At 42.6% G+C, this 16,031-nt stretch overlaps 1 protein-coding gene across 11 annotated transcripts in view; it reads left to right on the forward strand.

Moving 5' to 3' along the window:
- LOC142109128 (embryonic protein UVS.2-like) overlaps window positions 1–16,031 on the forward strand; it is a 77,520-nt gene that overhangs the window by 55,819 nt on the left and 5,670 nt on the right. For 7 of the 11 annotated variants that reach the window (XM_075193184.1, XM_075193176.1, XM_075193178.1 and 4 more), the window contains 7 exons: window positions 2,115–2,142; window positions 6,281–6,340; window positions 9,488–9,619; window positions 9,712–9,829; window positions 11,141–11,319; window positions 11,430–11,511; window positions 11,650–11,777. In XM_075193184.1, coding sequence (XP_075049285.1) covers window positions 2,130–2,142; window positions 6,281–6,340; window positions 9,488–9,619; window positions 9,712–9,829; window positions 11,141–11,319; window positions 11,430–11,511; window positions 11,650–11,777 — 712 coding nt within the window. In that variant the 5' untranslated portion in view covers window positions 2,115–2,129. Of the gene's footprint in view, window positions 1–731; window positions 1,990–2,114; window positions 2,143–2,397; window positions 3,097–6,280; window positions 6,341–9,487; window positions 9,620–9,711; window positions 9,830–11,140; window positions 11,320–11,429; window positions 11,512–11,649; window positions 11,778–16,031 lie in introns of those variants that run through there. The other 4 variants (XM_075193183.1, XM_075193180.1, XM_075193182.1 and 1 more) reach the window with 4 other exon arrangements.

Consider the following 16,031-nt stretch of genomic DNA (forward strand, 5'->3'; position numbering starts at 1 on the left):
CAAGAATACCTATAAGATGGAAATCCAGATTTACCATAAATAAGAGTGTACATCATCCACATGCCTCCTATATATTCCGATTACACTCAATGCTGGCAGTTGCAATTTACGTCACTTATCATGCCGCCAGTGAGAGATCTGGGTTTAAAGCGGCAATGCCAGGACCCGACGCCTTTATCATCTAATTTAAAGGCTAGGTTTAGGCTTAGGGTTAGGGTTAGAATTAGAATTACAATTTGGATAAATACACACGGCCGGTCCTGGCATTGCCGCTTTAAATAAAGAAATCTCACTGACGTCAATTGCAAATGCTGGCATTAAGTGCAATCGTAATATATAGGAGGCATGTCGGTGATGTACACTGTCTTTTTTATTGTAAGTCTGCATTTCCATCTTATAGGCATTCTTGGAATCAGAATTGTTTTAGAGGTAGAATCTGTGTCCGAATTATCAGTATCGTAAAATCGTACCCCACCCATTTGTCAAATTGAATGCCAAAATATGAGATACATGTTTTTGTCCATGTTATATTAATGTCTTTAGCACAACCTGGGAACATAGGTCCTTCTCTCAAGGCAATTTTTCAAAATGAACTATGAAGCCTGATACAGAAACAAATTCATTATTTTTCTTTATATATTTTCTAATCATTGGATTTAAGTGCCAAAGAATGTCTTATAATATACATGAGAATACTACATTTTAACAGCCAAATCGATTCCTATGTAATGTTTGCTAACATTTTAGGCCTGTTTTCATTTTTACAATCTGCTTGTGATGTTTCGGTCATAATAATACTAATAGCAATAACAGTAATTATACAATATTTTGTTACCCAGCTATGCTCCATATAATACAGTAAAACGTGGTATAGTAAGTCTTTTTATTTAATTTTTAGTTGCTACAACCAAAATAACCCACATCACAATGTAGTTGTTCATGTGTCATAATATGGCACGTATAATCCAGTTATCATGATCTTTTAATTACTATTCTCTAATTTAAAGTTGTCATAGATAATAGTCACACTTCTGTAAAGCTATCACACTGTGTGACATGTATAAGACGTCCGAGTACCAAGATAAAGATAAGCAAAATGTTTCACCACAGTTGAAGTTTCTACAAATTTCATTGTTTGCCAAAGTAAAATCAAAAGGTTAAGCATTTTAGTGAGAAACCACTATTTTTTTTATCAAGTTTATAAAGTGAATAATTTATAAAACTTAAAGTGACAATATATGATCTGCAAAATCTCATCCTGTGGTCACACGTCAATATGATTACACGCTTGTAACAGCCATGCATTGACCCCAGGCATCCCTTCTGGTCATTCCTAAAATCAACTAATCTGCCTTGTGGTTGGTTAGATTTTCTCCAGCACTAATATAAAAGATGATCCTGAGACTGAGGTTACCATACAGCTAGAGAGATTCTACATAACAAATCACATCGAAAATACATAGAAAAACAAAGAGCAATATATGAACAAGATGGATAAAATGTTCTCCTTTTTTCTTCTGCTTTGTGTTATGGGCTCAGTGACAAGTCTACCTTTGGTCCCATCATTACAGGTGAGATACTGACTGACCATAAATAACGCAATGTTACCTGATGCTGAGGGAGGTTTGGGGTATGAGGTTCTATATTCAGATTTTGTATATGAAAATACTATTTTGTTGGTTTTTTTTGGGGTTTTTTAGCTTAGAGTATGTGGTAATTGCATTAATATAAGGCATTCTACCCTCCAACGGTACTTTTATGCAGTATAATGTATGGGGTGACATATCACCATACGCTTCCTCTTGCATTCACTATGTAATGAGTGGACTTAGTGGCAGTGGAACTTTTCTTTCTCTCCCTTCACTCGTCACGTACCTCGGTTACAGCAGTGATGTGTCTCAATGCACTTTCCATTGCAATTAAGGGTTGAGGAGGACAGTGATAGACTGCATTTAGATGATGGATGGTAAAGAGTCTAGGGACCATAAGGTGAGAGCTTCTCATCTTTTTCCTCAAGAATTCTGCCACTTCATGTAGCGTCTTCAAAAATATAAAAACTCCAGATGAGACCAGTGGGCTACTTTAATTGAAACCAAAATTTATTTATCTTTTAGCGTTCCCTACGTGAAATGAATGGCTTTGGTAAGCTGCATTTTTTTTTACCTTTCATTTCAATATCTTTCATTTTCCCTGTCTTGTCCCTTTCACCATCATCTTTGTTCTGTTAATTCTTATTATGTCACCTCTTTGCTTCAATTAAGTTATTTACGCCTTACACTCTTCTTCCTCATGTTCAATCTCTCTCTCTCTCTCTCTGGTCTATTTGCTTTGAATATCTTTTACTTATTCACTTATATTGTGTATTTTCTCCTAAATGTTTACTGTTTCTATATGCTAACTAGTCTAGATGTTTGCTGAATATTGCAGCATCTGCTACAGATATGCTCAAACACCATCTTTTGTGCTAGTGAACATGTATATCCATATGCATTTTGTGTTTCACTTACATCTTCAACAAATGTGGTATCCTATAGTTTCATGTTGGCTAGCATCTAACATTTAGATCTTCGTGCAGCTGTAGCAATACCAGATTTCATAATATGGTCAACAAATAAGGAAAGCTTGAAAACAAGAGCATTGGGGGTCAGAATCACATTTATGAAACAGTGAAATTCAGGTAACACACACTTACTTTTCTTCTTCCACTTACTTAGTATGTATGTGGAGAGGCAACGGGATTCTGCAGTTACTCAGTGCAGATGTGGATTTCTAGTCCTCAGGGACTATCAGTGCTATGTTCAATGAGATCGTGATAACAGCACCCAGAAGTCGCAAATGCATTCCAGTGGTTATACTCAGAAGTACTAAATATGTTTCATGCTTAATAAGTAATACAATAATATTGAATACATCTTACCTTGATTTGGGAATACCCTCTGATTCAGCAGGCCCACTGATGACTGTAGCAGGCCAGCAATGCTAATCCAACACAACTGTTTCGTAGATCAGCAGTAAAGTTAATGAGAGAGGGGCATCAGCAACACTGTTGCCAGCTTGAAATGAGAAGGGAATCCATGAACTATTACAGATGTCAGGGTAACATGTACTGGGGGCACAACTTATGAGGGTTATCAAGAAGTATATTTGTTGATTCCACTGCCGTTAATATTATAATGATATCAATGAGAGAGAGAGAAGTCGAAGTGTGCTGTATATATACATATATATATATACACACACATACACGCAGTGGTCAAGCACACTTTGACCTCTCTCTTTGTATATATGTGTGTGTGTGTATATATATATATATATATATATATATATATATATATATATATATATATGTGTATAGATAGATAGTGTACATGTACAATTGGCACACCTGGGCTTGAAAAGATTTTTGCTGACACACTGTGTCACGGGCACTAGGAGTCTTTACCCAGGGATCACCAGGTGATAGGCTTACCAGAGCAGTATAGGTGGTAATATGGTACTCTGGTAGCAGGGTGATCACGGAACAGGAAATAGCAGATGATGAGATGCTCAGGAAAGTCTATGACTAGCAGCACTGGCAATATGGAGGTAGTAATACACGAGGAACTGTATGGACAAAGGACACGTGAAGGTAGTCAGTGGTCTGCGGTAGCAAGTTGTACCACTGCTATAGTGAGGAGGAATGTCCAACAGAAACGAGGAGGTGATGAGAGTCAGCGGTCTGCGGATAGCAAGTTGTACCGCTGTCTGAGTGAAGGAATGGAATCCAAGTGGAGGTATCCGGGGAGTCAGTGGTCTGCGTTAGCAAGTTGTACCACTGCTATGTGAGAGGATACTGGAACAGGTGAAACTGTAAACAGGGGTCAGTGGTCTGCCACTAGCAAGTTGTACCGCTGAATATATATGTGAGGAGGTGCACGGGGAGAGACTGCAACACAATATATACACGGGCACCTTGACTTTGATCCACAGTAATATGCACAATATAAATGTATAAATGACTGAACAACACTGCCAACATAGAAAGTCTCTTGAAGTAATCCAGCATGAGATAACACAGTCAATGATGGCAATAGACTCAGCGGATAGTACACTCCAGAGGAGAACCAACACAGTCCAGCAAGGTATGCAATACACAGCACAGTCAATGGAAAGTATGCATACCGTGGTTCAGGAGAAGGCAGTCAGACAGGAGTGCAGAGATACCTGAACGGCAGGAGGCCGGCAGGATGCAAAGTCCCTGGATGGGTGAAGCGGTGGTCTAGCAGGTGCAGCGCACAGGTAGGTAGACCAGCAGGGAACACAGGAAGGCGTGGAGAGCGGATCAGCAGTAGATGGATGAGTAGCGCTGAGAAGTAACAGCAGCGGGTCTCTGCGGGAACACGGAGGTAGCCAATAGCAACCAGCAGGTGCAGTAACGATGGGACACCGGAGCAGAGTTGAACTGGAACAGTTGATCACGGAGAGTAGCGGGTAGCAATAGTGGCAGCAGACTCAAGGAAAACACGGGAGAGTTGACAAGGGCTGAAGACTGAAGCGCACAGAGGCAGCGGATAGGAATCAGCTAAACAGTCACGATGAAACACAGACGGGTTGCAGGTTGAAGACTGTAGTGCACGGAGGTAGCGGATAGGAATCAGCTAGCAGTCACGATGATGAAACACAGACGAGTTGCAGGTTGAAGACTGTAGTGCACGGAGGCAGCGGATAGGAATCAGCCAAACAGTCACGATGATGAAACACAGACGAGTTGCAGGTTGAAGCCTGTAGTGCACGGAGGCAGCGGATAGGAATCAGCTAACAGTCCCAATGATACATGGTAGAGTTGAAGTGGTAGAAGACTGTAGTGCACGGAGGCAGCGGATAGGAATCAGCTCACAGTCACGATGATACAGTAGATGGTAGAAGTGGTATGGGAACCACAGTAGTAGAAGTGGTTTGGAAACCACAGAGGTAGAAGTGGTTTGGAAACCACAGGAATCAGCTGGGCTGAATAAACGAGGAAACACAGGAACACCTTCAGAGACTCATGGGGAATGAGACTCCAAGATCAGGCAACGTGGTGTTGACCACAGGTGCTTAATATAGGGAGGTTGCCTGATCTGCCAATTAAGTTAAAGGAACATACACTGAAGGTTTAGAAAGGGCTGCGCATGCGCAGTCCCTCAGGATGGAGGACGGCCACGGTTCCTAAATGTCCGGGAAGAGGCACTCACGGTCCGGTGAGTGACACACTGATAGAGAAAGGTTGCTGATCCCTGGTCTGTATGGTTTTATTTTCTTTAATTGGTTCAAAAAAGTAATTTTAAAATATGTAGCAAGGGTATAAAAGTTGATTAATACTGTAAATCTTTTTATGTGTCATTTATGATGTTTTCAAAGGGCGTATTTGTGGTGGGAACAATGCTGTCTTTTTAGCAGTCTCATCAATCTCACACTTACTTTTGAATTTCAAAATACAAAACAGAAGCAGGAACCTATTCCAAATAATGCCTTTGATCCAGATACAACTAGATTTTTTTTATCTGGACAAACTGCGACATCTGAGAGTCTGGTCATATAACACATTTATCTGGTCTTATGGACGTAATTTATAGCAAATTAAACATCAACAAAAACGATAACTGAAATTTTAAGGAATTCCTTTAGTAAACGCCAACAACTGAACTCAGGAGACTATTCAGATAAATGTAGTATACATGGTTACCACATTCAGAGGCAAAACTAGCGAGATGTGGGCCCAGGTGCAGGGAAGCGGGGAGGAGGGAACCAGGGCCCACAGCTCACTAGTTCCCCATTATCTCCATGGGCCCTGGTGCACTGCACCTGCTGCACTAATGGTAGCTCTGCCACTGATTACATTGTATATCTCAAAAGAGCAGAGCAGAGGCCTTTTGTGAGTATGCTAAGATGAGGCCACCAATCTCCTCTTTTCAGTGCGAGGGGGTGCGGACAGAATGTTATAGAGACAACACTAGGGGGTAAATGTATCATAGTGCGGGTTGTACAAGTCGCTGGAAATCGGCGAGATGAGAGCTTAAATTTAAAGCGGCGCTGCCTTGTAAAGGGAAACCTCCCTTTACAAGGCAGCGCCGCTTTAAATTTAAGCTGTCATCTCGCCAATTTCCGACGACTTGTACAACCCGCACTATGATACATTTACCCCTAGGTCCCACTCAAATACTGCTGTGGAGACAGGCAATGTTATGTCCCTGCTCAGGAGACTATCCACATAAATGTAGTATACACGTTTATTACATTGTATGTACATTTGTATTTACAGCAGATACAGATGCAGGAGAACCTAAAGGTACTTTCAGCAGGATTATTGAAGCCAACAAAGGTATTAACATTCTACTAAATGCTAAGATACAATACAAAAGAGTTAAGCTAAGAAGTCTAAGGGGGAATTCAGTTAGCTGCGAAGAGTCCGCTGAGACACGTTGCCTCAATATTTTTTCTCAAATCTCTGCTCATTTTCCTCATGTCCTATAGAGGTGTGAGGAGAAAAGGGATGGAAATCTGTTACCTTATTGGCAGGCAATGTGTGCAGTCAGACATTGAGGCGATGTCAGGCGGCACCTTGCAGCTAATTGAATTCCTCCCTAAGTCTATAACAATAGTATTTTCAGTTGCTTAGTTAAAATGATTCCTACATTGTACATGCATGTGTGGTTTAAATACAATAATTCTTATAAGGTAACGAAATGTGTATTATTGACCTAAAAACATATTTTAATGGATTAGAAGATAGGTATAATCAGGGGTGTAGGAACCAGGGGGGCAGAGGGGGCAGTTGACCCCTCCCCCCATGATTTCCGTTGGGTGGGCAAAGACTGTGTTTTGCCTCCCTATGAACTTCTACACTAAAGCCTTCATGCTACTTTCTGAAGTCATGGTATGTGTTCTAAACTTGTGAAACTGTTTTAAATGATAGATTGTCTTAGTATAACTACCAAATGTTTTTTTAATATAGATTGCATTAGCATAGACTTAGTACAGATTGATTGATTTGTTTATTTAAAAACCTCTATGTGTTCCATTCATAAACATTTAATAAACAACCTGTATTGATGATGAACAATTATCTACTTTACTTTTACCCTGAATTTCGTGTGGTGCATCCAGTAACAAACATGAGATATAGCAATTTAAATTTATAGCACATACCATAACCAGTGAGGCAGTGACTATAGATTTAAAAATACCCCCAATCAAATGAGATTAGGCTGTCAACAAAATCTGAATAAAAATTAGGTCAATGACTATGAAAAATGTAAATTTTTATGATGAACAATTGAATTTATCTTTCTAACAACTATTGTACTAATTGGTAGTTAATATTATTAATAATATCTATTTAATAATGGATAAATATATTTTTGGCCAATCCCTGAAACACTGACAAACATTAACATAGGATTGGGAGTCGTTGTGTATCTACAGTCACTGTTGCAACTGTCGTAAAACAGGATACCAAATGCAAGAAAAAGGGACTCCAAGCTGTCAGGCGCCGTCCCCGCCATACTTCCACTCAGCGGACACAGACGCCTGTCACCGCTGTTCTGCCCGGACGGTTGCCGGGCAACAGGATAGCCGCGCCCTTCAGCCCTGTCGGGCGCATGCGCAGTGGCCCTTCCCATTGCTAGGCAACGGGACGCTTTCCTCGGCACTTCCTGTGCCTGGTTCACGGAACCTATCATCTGCCTCCTGCATCTATTTAAACCTGGCTCTGGCGCCATTAGGGTGCCAGAGTAACAGGTTCCTGCCTCTAGCTCCCACTGTGTTTGTGCTCCGTGTTTTGATCCGGCTTTCTCGACCATTCTCCAGTCTCTGCCTTCCTGTTGTGACCCGGCTTGCTGACCATTCACTATTCTGTGTGACCCCCCGTGTTCCTGCGACCTTGGCTTGTTTGACATTTCTTCTGGATTCTCCCTCTGTACCTCGCATACCGATTGGCTTGACCCGGACCGTCTGACTCCTCTTCACTACACCGGTAACTGACTAATAGGACCGCAACCTGCGTACCCTGTGCAGCAAAGTCCATCTATCTGCTCAGTAGCGCCAATACCGGTTAGTGTTCCTCTCTATTCGGGCCTGACAGTTTACTCTGGCCATGACGGACGGCTCTGGGGAACCCTTTGCTAGTGATCTTCTCCTCCATTTGGGTCAGCGCGTGGAGCGACAAGAATCCCACCAAGCTCAACTCCTGCAGTGTATTCAAGGGGTGATCTCCCGCCTGGATGCCTTGAATCCACCCAGCCATCTCCTCCGGTCGCACTTCCTTCGAGTGCAAGTACCACTACATCCAGGAATCTACGTATACCTACTCCAGAGAAGTTTGATGGTAACCCTAAGGGGTGTCGCGGCTTTCTCAATCAATTTCTCTATTCAATTTCAGCTTGCACCGGAGAATTTCTCTTCTGAAAGGGCCAAGGTAGCTTATATTATATCCCTTCTCACCAGACAGGCCCTGTCTGGGAGCGGAATGATGCATCTCTGTATAACGCCACTGTATTCATTAAAAAATTTCTGGAAGGTGTTCAATGAGCCCGGCCGAGTGTCCTCTGCCGCCTCCAGCCTCCTTGCTCTTCGTCAAGGGTCCCTCTCGGTTGGTCAGTATGCTGTACAATTCTGCACCTTCGCCTCCGAGCTGGGATGGAATGATGAAGCCTTGACAGCTACTTTTTGGCAGGGGTTGTCCGATCCAATCAAGGATGCTCTCGCTTCCCAGGATCTTCCTACTAAACTGGACGAGCTGGTCTCACTCAGCGTCAAGGTGGACATTCGCCAACAAGAACGTCCCCAGGAGAGAGACCAAAGTCGCCACTTCACTCGGTTGGCTCTTCCTTTCCAGTCTCCGGCTCCTCTGGTTGAAGAACCCATGCAGATTGGCCGCTCTCATTTATCTCGGGATGATAGAGAACGCCGGATTAGGAATCGCCTCTGTCTTTATTGTGGAGAGGCTGGTCATCTGTTATTACCTTTTCCTAAGAAGCCGGGAAACTCTACCTCCTAGGCAATAGTAGGGAGGTTGTCCTAGGATCCAGTTTCCATTCTCCCTATTCCCTCAAAGATACCAACTTCCTGATGCCAGTGACCCTCAAGACCTCGGATACTTCTCTGGAATGCTCCGTCTTTGTGGATTCTGGATCCGCAGGGAACTTCATTTCTGCCACTCTAGTATCGAAGCTTGGTATACCCCTTCATCCGTTGCCGTAGCCTTTGGTTCTTACCACAGTAGATGGTAACCGAGTTGTCAATGGTTCCATCACCTGCATCACTAGTCCAGTCCGGTTGCTGGTAGGGGTCCTTCATCAAGAGTGGATCAAGTTCCTTTATAGTAGTCCTTAGCCTTTTGCTCCCCATGAAAATTTCAGTCCTATGTTGTGACAATATCACATAGGATTAAGTTAATAATCTGACATGAATTTTACTTATCGTACATTAAGATATGAATGATCCATGTCCATTTTTCTAATTAATGCAGGTCTCAACATGACAGTAGATCAAGGAGACATGCTTATAAAGACTGGGCGCAGTGCCACCAGCTGTTCAAGTTGCCTGTGGCCTAAATCTCATGGGACCGTTTCTGTTCCATACACCTTATCCTCTGTTTATAGTGAGTTTTCTCTTCTTTATTGTTTACTAATGTAGTCATGGCCAGCTATTGTTCTAATTTATTAATAAATGCTCAACATTCTTTCTCCACAGGTGACTGGCATCGCAACTTGATTAGAACTTCTATGCAGGAGTTTGAGACATTGACCTGTGTGAGGTTTATACCTCGGACAACAGAAAAGGATTTCCTCAACATTGTCTCCTCACATGGGTAGGTTCTTCCATTCTGTCTATATAAAAAAGGAATGGTTGTGAAATAATATTGGGCCTGATTCATCAAGGAAAGTTAAGCAAAAGTGAATAAGTAAGGCAAAACCATGTTGCATTGGAGGGGGAGGTAAATTTAAAATGTGATGGCAGATTTATATTTGGGGTAGGGCATGTCCTAGATCAACTTTAAATTTCAGTGTACAAATAAGCTATCAAGTATTTGCATGCTACATGAAAAAACAGGCAGTATTTTCCTTATTTGCAAAGTAATAAACTAATTTGCACCCCTTGCATTGCAACATGGTTTTGTCCAGAAAACTTAAGTAAGAAAACTTACTCAAATTTTTGCTTAACTTTCCTAAATGAATCAGGCCCTTTATCATTATTATAAACACTGACATATTACACAGTGCTGTACATTGAGAGAATAATGACACAAACAAATTACAAAGACATAAAACAGAAGATAAAGAAGGCCCTGCCCAAATGGGCTAGCATTTTAGATGTGGGGAAGACTTGATACAAGTAGGTAGTGGAATAACAATTGTAGCAGCTGGTGGGGAAATTGTAAGGCAGAAGCATTATCAGCCAACAATAATAAATTGTCACACCGAATGGCAGGAAAAAGAAAACCATGGGAGATTTGCTCATCTATACTCAAGTGCAAAACAAACAAATAAAAATATATGTGTTTACAAATATAAGATAAATAACCGGGAAACAAACAGTATGCATATCCTTCCATTAAGGGGCATATTCAATTGTCTGTGTTACCTGCAAAAGTAACTCGGCGTTAAAACTATTACTGTTATTACGTTAATTCTAAGCCAGATTTCAGCTCTCAGCTCCCTGAGCTGCGAGCTGAAAGCCGGCATTAAAGGTACCGTAATAATGGTAATTACGCTCACTATTACCGTAATAACGGTAATAGTGCGCAAGCCGCGTTACTTTTCCGAGTAACTCTGACAATTGAATATGCCCCTAAAAGTCTACAAACCTCACTGTTATGTTTAGTGGAACCTGTACATGGACTACATTCGTTTTGGAAATAGTTGGGCAACATTTTATCTTTTTAAATTATTCATTAGTTGTTTTCTGGCAGGCGAGCCAGGCATCTGCCACTCCTTTTGCATTTTGCTATGAAACAAACTAAGCAGCATATTTTAAAACTTAATATTCACAAGCAGTGATTATTACATTACCATAATTTTGAAACGGTTCTAAAAAATTTTGTCCAGCTAATTACTATGTATTTCTGTTAGTGGAGAAGTAAGCTGTAACCAACACACACTCTCTTCCTTAATGTTTCCAGCTGTATGTCAATAGTCGGACAATTAGGTGGAAGTCAGATGGTTGGACTAAGTATTTCGGGTTGCATGCACAGAGGGATTATACAACATGAATTAAATCATGCCCTGGGATTTCACCATGAGCATAAGAGGAGTGACCGCAATAAATATGTCAATATCATGTACCAGTATATCTCACCAGGTATGGTGCACAAAGCAATTTACATAAATATTATTTTTTGGCTACAGAAAGAAAAATTTGTGGTTTCATTCAAATATGGGGCATAGTAATTGGACATTTTACTGTTACAGGTAACGTGGTAAATTTTGCCGAAGAAAACACCAATAACCTGGGTCTGGAGTATGACTATGGCTCAGTGATGCATTATGACAAGTAAGTTAATACTCTATTCTGCGCACATTTTTATTAAATCATAGATGATGGTGCTAGAAAGTGATTAAAACATATTGATGTTGAAAAATTCCCTTGTATTATTCTGGAATTTACTGTTGTGTTTTGTCTGTCTTACAGGTATGCATACACTAACACTACAAACCAGCCTACTATGGTACCCAAACCTGATCCAACCGTGCCCATTGGACAAAGGGATGGACTGAGCATCTTGGACATTTCTAAAATTAACCGGCTTTATCAGTGCAGTAAGTGTAAATAGAGTTTGGTGTAAATTTAGCTTGCACCTTGGTAAAACGATGTTGTGCTGTAAAAGGAGGAAGGACAAGCTTTCTATAACATCTCTAAATTGCAGTGGAAAGTTATAGCCGGCCAGTATATTAGTGCTGTATGCCAAAGAAGTGTTAGGTAATTCAAGGATCTGTCCTCCTCCCCTGCCCCCCCCCCCCGCCTAAAGCTACCCTCACCAGGCGCAACCTTGATGCTATCGACCCTCTTTCGCCTCCTCTCTTGATACTCTCCTTTCACCTCTTCCCTCCCTGGCCTGCCCTGATTAGACGTCCTCTCTCTACAACCACTCCCTCACTACTGTCCTGGATGCTGTCGCCCGGCCTCTTCTGTCCGCAGGCGCCGCCTTATTCCCCAACCCTGGCACTCCAAACTCACCCGCTTCTTCCAAAAGTGCTCCCACACTGCTGAACGCCGCTGGCGGAAATCTCATTCCCTGGCTGACTTCCTTCACTTTAAATTTATCCTCTCCTCATTCTGCTCTGCCCTCTGCCTTGCTAAACAAACCTTCTTTCAGTCCCTCATTTTTTCTCAGTCCTCTAATCCCCGCTTCAACTCCCTCTGCCCCTGTCCCACTTTCCCTCTCTGCTGCTGGCTTAACCACTTTTTTCTCTTCCACAATTGAGGCCATCAGATTGAACATCTCCTCCTCCCATCCTTCTCACGCCACCCTTATCGCTTCACCTCCCTCCAACAAACAACTCTGCTGCTCCTTCTGCCCTACATCGGGTGAAGAAGTTCGCTCCCTTATTCTTTCCTCTCCACCCTCTACCTGTCCTCTTGATCCCATCTCCTCCCACCTCCTTCGATCTCTCTCTCCCACTGCCTGCTCCTACCTCGCACACCTTTTTAAGTTATCACTCTCCTCTGGTGTAGTACCCTCCTCATTTAAACACGCTCTTATCTCTTCTATCCTCAAAAAACCCATTCTCGACCCACCTCTCTCGCCAATTATCACCCTATTTCACTTCTCCCTATGCCTCCAAATTACTTGAACGAATTGTCTGCAGCCGCCTCACCAGACATCTCTTGGACAATTCCCTCTTCGACCCTCTCCAATCCAGTTACTGCCCCCTCTACTCCACCAAAACTGCCCTGGCCAAAGTTACTAATGATCTCCTATCAGCCAAATCCAGGGGTCACGTCTCCCTACTCATCCTCCTCCGCGGCCTTTGACACCGTGGACCATCCCCTCCTTCTGCAAACTCTTCTCTCTCTCGGCCTCTCTGGTTCTGTCCACGCCTAGTTCTGCTCATACCTCGCCAACCGCTCCTTCTCTGTCTCCACGTCTGGTTCTTCCTCCCCCCCCTCCCCTCTCTCCCTGTAGGAGTCCCTCAGGGCTCTGTTCTCGGCTCCCTACTCTTTTTGCTCTATACTTCCTCCCTTGGTGCTCTCATCTCCTCCTTCGGTCTTCAGTATCACCTTTATGCTGACGACCTTCAACTTCTCCTGATCTCTCTTCCACCCTTCTCTCTCATGTGTCTGACTGCCTCTCTGCCATCTCGACCCCCTCTGCTCTGTACTCAGTGCGGCTGCAAGACTCATCTTTCTCTCACGCCGCTCTTCCTCTGCCTCCCCTCTCTGCCTTGCCTTGCCTTACACTGGCTCCCCTTTATCATCATCATCATCAACATTTATTTATATAGCGCCAGCAAATTCCGTAGCGCTTTACAATTGGGAACAAACATTAATAAGACAATACTGGGTAATACATACAGTCAGAGAGGTAAGAGAACCCTGCTCAAAAGCTTACAGTCTATAGGACAATGGGAGTTAGAAACACAGGGGCATGTGCTACATCATATTGCACAATGGACCAGCCAGACTGCAAAGGTAAAAGTACTGAGTGGGCTGTGTGTGTTGCAATGTTGGTCAGAAGGTTGTTGTCTTGCGTTAGCAGTGTAGAGGATGGCAATAGGGTAATCTAGGGAAATTAAGATGATGGTTGAGGAATCTCATAACCTTGTCTGAAGAGGTGGGTTTTCAGTGAACGCTTGAAGGTTTGAAGACTAGAGGAAAGTCTTATTGTGCGTGGGAGGGAATTCCACAACGTGGGTGCAGCCCGGAAAAAATCCTGTAACCGAGAATGGGAGGATGTGATGATAGTGGAGGAGAGACGTAGATCTTGTGCAGAACGGAGGTGTCGAGTAGGGAGATATTTCGAGACAAGTGAGGAAATGTATGTCGGTGCAATTTTGTTGATGGCCTTGTATGTTAGTAGAAGAATTTTATATTGGATTCGTTGAAATACAGGCAGCCAATGTAGAGACTGACAGAGTGGCTCAGCAGAGGAATAACGGTTTGTAAGGAAAATCAGTTTAGCCGCTGCGTGCAAAATAGATTGTAGGGGTTAAAGTCTGACTTTGGGAAGACCAGTAAGGAGGGAATTGCAATAGTCGATGCGGGAGATGATGAGTGCATGAATTAATGTTTTTGCTGTGTCTTGTGTCAGATATGTGCGTATTCTGGAAATGTTCTTTAAGTGTATGTAACATGATTTAGATATAGAGTTGATGTGGGGAATAAACGACAGTTGTGAATCAAGGATTACACCTAGGCAACGAGCTTGCGGGGTGGGATTTATGGTCATGTTATCAACAGAAATAGAAATGTCAGGCAGGAAGCTTCTGTTCTTGGGTGGGAATATTATTAACTCAGTTTTTGAAAGATTGAGTTTGAGTTGGCGAGAAGACATCCAAGATGAAATGGCAGAAAGACAGTCAGTAACGCGAGACAACACAGATGGTGAAAGATCAGGAGAGGATAGATAAATTTGTGTATCATCCGCATAGAGATGATACTGAAATCCAAACTAGCTTATTAGTTTTCCAAGAGAAGTGGTGTAGATAGAGAATAGCAGAGGACCTAGGACTGAGCCTTGTGGAACTCCAACTAATAAAGGAAGCGGAGCAGAGGTGGATCCAGAGAAATTAACACTGAAAGAGCGATTAGATAGGTAGGATGAGAACCAGGATAGGACAGTGCCTTCAAGACCTAGGTATTGCAGCGTTTGTATGAGGAGAGAGTGGTCAACAGTGTCAAATGCAGCAGAGAGATCCAGGATAATTAGAAGAGAGTATTAGTTATTATTTTTGCTGTGATCAAATCATTGACAACTTTGGTCAGCGCAGTCTCTGTGGAGTGTTGAGAGCGAAAGCCTGACTGAAGAGGATCCAATAAGTTGTTTGCTGTAAGAAAGTGTGTAAAGCGTGTGTAGGCAATTCTCTCGAGAAGCTTGGAGGGGCATGGGAGCTGGGAGATGGGCGGTAATTTATGAGAGAGTTAGGGTCAGAATTCTGTTTTTTTAAAATGGGAGTAATCACTGCATGCTTGAATATAGATGGAAAAATACCAGTAGAAAGAGATAGATGACAGATTTTAGTTAGAGGGGGAATGAGCACAGGAGACAGGGACATACCCATTTGTGAGGGAATGGGATCAAGAGGACAGGAGGTAGAGTAGGAAGATGAGAAGAGAGTAGAAACTTCCTCTTCATTTGTGGGATCAAATGAAGAGAGAGTGTCAGAGGGTGCTACAAAGGAATTGAGCAGATTGCTTGTCAAGGGAGATACCATTTCAAGCCTGATCTTATCTATTTTGTCCTTGAAATAGGAAGCAAGATCCTGTGCACTGATATTAGTTGGAGGATTTGGGGCAGGAGGATTCAGAAGAGAGTTAAATGTGTTAAAGAGGCGTTTGTTGTTAGAAGCCTGACAGACCCCTACAGAATCCTTTCAAACTCCTTACCACAACTTACAAAGCTCTCTCCCAGTCTACTGCCCCCTACATCTCTAACCTCCTCACCATTCACACTCCTGCCTGCTCCTTGCGCTCGGCCAATAACCGTCACCTCTCCTCCACTCTAATCACTTCTTCCCACTCCAGAATCCAAGACATCTCTTGTGCCGGCCCCCTTCACTGGAATGTCCTCCCTCGCTCCATCCATCTCTCTCCTTATCTTTGCTCCTTCAAATGGGCATTTAAAACTCACCTGTTCCTCAAAGCCTACCAACCATCCACTTAACCCCTCATCTCCTGTACTGTTTCACCCTGTATAGTCTACTGTTTGTACGGCGCTGCAGAGATCTTGTGGTGCCTTACAAATAAACAACAATAATAATAATAGAGACATTGGCAGTCTAGAGTGCTTCACACCGAATAATTAAGGCACAAACTTGTAGAAGCAGACACAGTATTCAAAAGATGCAATCTCT

This window comes from Mixophyes fleayi, chromosome 12 (genome assembly GCF_038048845.1).
Source record: "Mixophyes fleayi isolate aMixFle1 chromosome 12, aMixFle1.hap1, whole genome shotgun sequence".
Taxonomy (NCBI): Eukaryota; Metazoa; Chordata; class Amphibia; order Anura; family Limnodynastidae; genus Mixophyes; species Mixophyes fleayi.